Genomic DNA, 3,867 nt, shown 5'->3' with positions numbered 1-3,867 from the left:
AGAAGGAAAGAAATCATAAAAGTCAGAGCAGAAATAAATGAAATAAAATGAAGAAAACAATAGCAAAGATCAATAAAACTAAAAGCTGGTTCTTTGAGAAGATAAACAAAATTGATAAACCCTTAGCCAGACTCATCAAGAAAAAGAGGGAGAGGACACAAATCAATAAAACTAGAAATGAAAAAAGAGTAATCACAACTGACACCACAGAAATAGAAAGGATTATTACTACTACAAACAACTATATGCCAATAAAATGGACAACCATGAAGAAATGGACAGAGCGGCAGGGAGGGGTTCTTTACCGGGTCCGGCTGCTGAAGCTCGGCGCTCGGTTTACCCCTGCAGCGACGCCCCCTGGTCCCACCGGTACCACTGCTGCTCCCGCCCCTTCGCCTCTCGGCCGCGCAATGGGCACCCGCGACGACGAGTACGACTACCTCTTCAAAGTTGTCCTTATCGGAGATTCTGGTGTTGGAAAGAGTAATCTCCTGTCTCGATTTACTCGAAATGAGTTTAATCTTGAAAGCAAGAGCACCATTGGAGTAGAGTTTGCAACAAGAAGCATCCAGGTTGATGGGAAAACAATAAAAGCACAGATATGGGACACGGCAGGGCAAGAGCGATACCGAGCTATAACATCAGCATACTATTGTGGAGCTGTAGGTGCCTTATTGGTTTATGACATTGCTAAACATCTCACGTATGAAAATGTAGAGCGATGGCTGAAAGAACTGAGAGATCATGCTGATAGTAACATTGTTATCATGCTTGTGGGCAATAAGAGTGATTTGCGCCATCTCAGGGCAGTTCCTACAGTTGAAGCAAGAGCTTTTGCAGAAAAGAATGGTTTGTCATTCATTGAGACATCTGCTCTAGACTCTACAAATGTAGAAGCTGCTTTTCAGACAATCTTGACAGAGATATACCGCATTGTTTCCCAGAAGCAAATGTCAGACAGACGTGAAAATGACATGTCTCCAAGCAACAATGTGGTTCCTATTCATGTTCCACCAACCACTGAAAACAAGCCAAAGGTGCAGTGCTGTCAGAACCTATAAGGCGTTTCTCTTCTCCCCTAGAAGGCTGTGTATAGTCCAGTTCCCAGGTCTGAGATTTAAATATATTTGTAATTCTTGTGGTCATTTTTGTGTTTTATTACTTCCTCATACTTCCATGTCTTAAGTCTTTTGATTTTAGCTTTATAAAATCATCCACTTGTCCCGAATGACTGCAGCTTTTTTTTCATGCTATGGCTTCACTAGCCTTAGTTTAATAAACTGAATGTTTGGATTCCTCAATTATTGTTTACTTTTCATCATGGAAGCTGTCACTGTAGGACATAACATAACTTGATCCCTTGAAGCTCAGATCTGTTGGTCTTGATTAAATCAAATTAAGAAGACTGTAGAAATAAGCTATCATTTGGCCACAGAGCAGCTTATAATTAATATACTCTTCTCTCAGTGCAGTGTATATTTCCATAAATCTAAGAATTGCCCTATAAACATAGCAGAATGTTGAGAGCTTGAAAATTTTCCATTATTCTGGAAGTCAATTTCTAACATGCCTTAATAGGGTTATGTAGTTTAGTAAATTTTGTTTTTTAATTTTTGTAAACATCAAAGTTGATCAGAGAGGGGGGCACTTTTTTCTGGATAAGAATTATCTTAATAAACACAAAAGACTGTGATGATTTCAGTAGCAGTATGGTTATGGGGCCATATGTTAAACAGTGCTGCCTGGCAGGCTGGGAACTGGAGAGACTGGTGGAATTCCATATGAAGTGCCTCTGTTACAGTAATCAGGCAGCCCAAGTCATTTAACTTCTCTAATTTCCCAGCAGTAGATTGTGTGGCATTTTATTGCTCAGGCAATAACTGGTTTAATGCTCTTAGTATCCAATGGTGAAGTGTTAATTTTGTCTTAAAACCTTCCAGTAAATGAAATGCAACCTAGTTTTATCACCATATCCACCAGCAGGCATGGAAAATTATTTTAACAATGCTGATTTTTGAGTTTTGCAGTATATTATGGAATATAGTCCAGTTAAATATCTGGTTTCAGTATGTCTAAAGAATACAGTGAGAGGTTAATTTCTGCTCAAGTGGTACCACTTAAAGGCATGTATTCTTTTAGTATGCAAGATGAAATAGTACCTTGAGTTAAATAGAATGCATTTAGGCATTGTACAAACCTGAAAGTTTTCTTCCACTACATTATTGAAATCAGTGGAGCAACTCATTTCTCATCCAGAAATGTGCACACTAATATTTAGTTTTGTTTTCTTGTGGATAGTACTGAGCACTTAACTCTGAAGTGTTCTACAAGTTGTGTTAACTAAAGTGATACTATTCAGGATGGTGGAATATCCCCAAAATATACATGTGTGTGGGCTTGCATAGATTACTATGTTTCATAGTTAATCTTCTGTCTTTTGCGGTGCTCATGACGTGTGGGGCGCACGGAAGGCATTGCTGTGATTAGTCAATTTAGTTTTTATTATTTTGGTGTATTGGTTATGAAGATACTACTATCTATTTGTAAATCGCTACTTTGTATTTTATGCATGCTCTGTAACTTGATTTTTTTTTTTAGTTATTGATTTGGAATATATTCACATTCTAATAAATAGTTATAGGGGGCCTATTCAAAAAAAAAAAAAAGAAATGGACAAATTCTTGGAAAGGTACAACTTTCCAAGACTGAACCAGGACAAATTAGAAAATGTAAACAGACCTATCACAAGTAATGAAACAGAAACCATAATTAAAAATATTCCAACAAACAAAAGTCCAGGACCAGATGGCTTCACAGGCAAATTCTATTAAACATTTAGAGAAGAGCTAACACTGATCCTTCTCAAACTCTTCCAAAAAATTACAGAGGGAGAAACACTCCCAAGTTCATTCTATGAAGCCACCATCACCCTGATACAAAAACCAGAAAAAAATATCAGAAAAAAAGAAAATTACAGAACAATATCACTGATGAACACAGATGCAAAAATCCTGAACAAAATACTAGCAAACAGAATCCAACAACACATTAAAAGGATCATACACCATGATCAAGTGGGACTTATCCCAGGGATGCAAGGAGTCTTCAATATATACAAATCAATCAATGTGATACACCACATTAACAAATTAAGGAATAAAAACCATATGATAATTTCAATAAATGCAGAAAAAGCTTTTGACGAAATTCAATACCCATTTATGAGAAAAACTCTCTAGAAAATGGGCATAGAGGGAACCTACCTCAACACAATAAAGGCCATATACGACAAACCCACAGTAAGCATCATACTCAAAGGTGAAAAACAGAAAGCATTTCCACAAAGATCAGGAACAAGACAAGGATGTCCACTCTTGCCACTCTTATTCAACATAGTTTTGGAAGTCCTAGCCAAGGCAATCAGAGAAGAAAAAGAAATAAAAGGAATACAAATTGAAAAGATGTAAAACTGTCACTGTTTGCAGATGACATGATACTATACATGGAAAATCCTAAATATGCCACCAGAAAACTACTAGAACTAATCAATGAATTTGGAAAGGTTGAAGGATACAAAATTAATGCCCAGTAATCTCTGGCATTCCTGTACACCAACAATGAAAAATCAGAAAGAGAAATCAAAGAAACAGTCCCATTTACCATTGCAACAAAAAGAATAAAATACCTAGGAATAAGCCTGCCTAAGGAGGTGAAAGACTTATACTCAGAAAACTATAAAACACTGATGAAAGAAATCAAATATGACATACACAGATGGAGAAATATACCATGTTCTTGGATTGGAAGAATCAATATTGTGAAAATGACTCTACTACCCAAAGCAATCTACAGATTCAATGCAATCCC

The 3,867-nt window shown here is 36.8% G+C and overlaps 1 protein-coding gene across 1 annotated transcript; it reads left to right on the top strand.

The window, feature by feature from the left end:
• The first annotated feature begins 270 nt into the window (after nucleotides 1-270).
• LOC308627518 (ras-related protein Rab-11A-like) lies at nucleotides 271-1,301 on the top strand. Its single transcript, XM_081253777.1, has one exon. It carries the CDS (start codon nucleotides 411-413, stop codon nucleotides 1,059-1,061), a length of 651 nt encoding a protein of 216 aa, XP_081109903.1. The 5' UTR covers nucleotides 271-410; the 3' UTR covers nucleotides 1,062-1,301.
• Nucleotides 1,302-3,867: the final 2,566 nt, after the last annotated feature.

The sequence above is a fragment of the Mesoplodon bidens genome (assembly GCF_964165515.1).
Source record: "Mesoplodon bidens genome assembly, chromosome: 14".
NCBI lineage: Eukaryota > Metazoa > Chordata > Mammalia > Artiodactyla > Ziphiidae > Mesoplodon > Mesoplodon bidens.
Note: the sequence above shows the minus strand (reverse complement) of the source record. Positions and strands in the feature narration are given on the sequence as shown.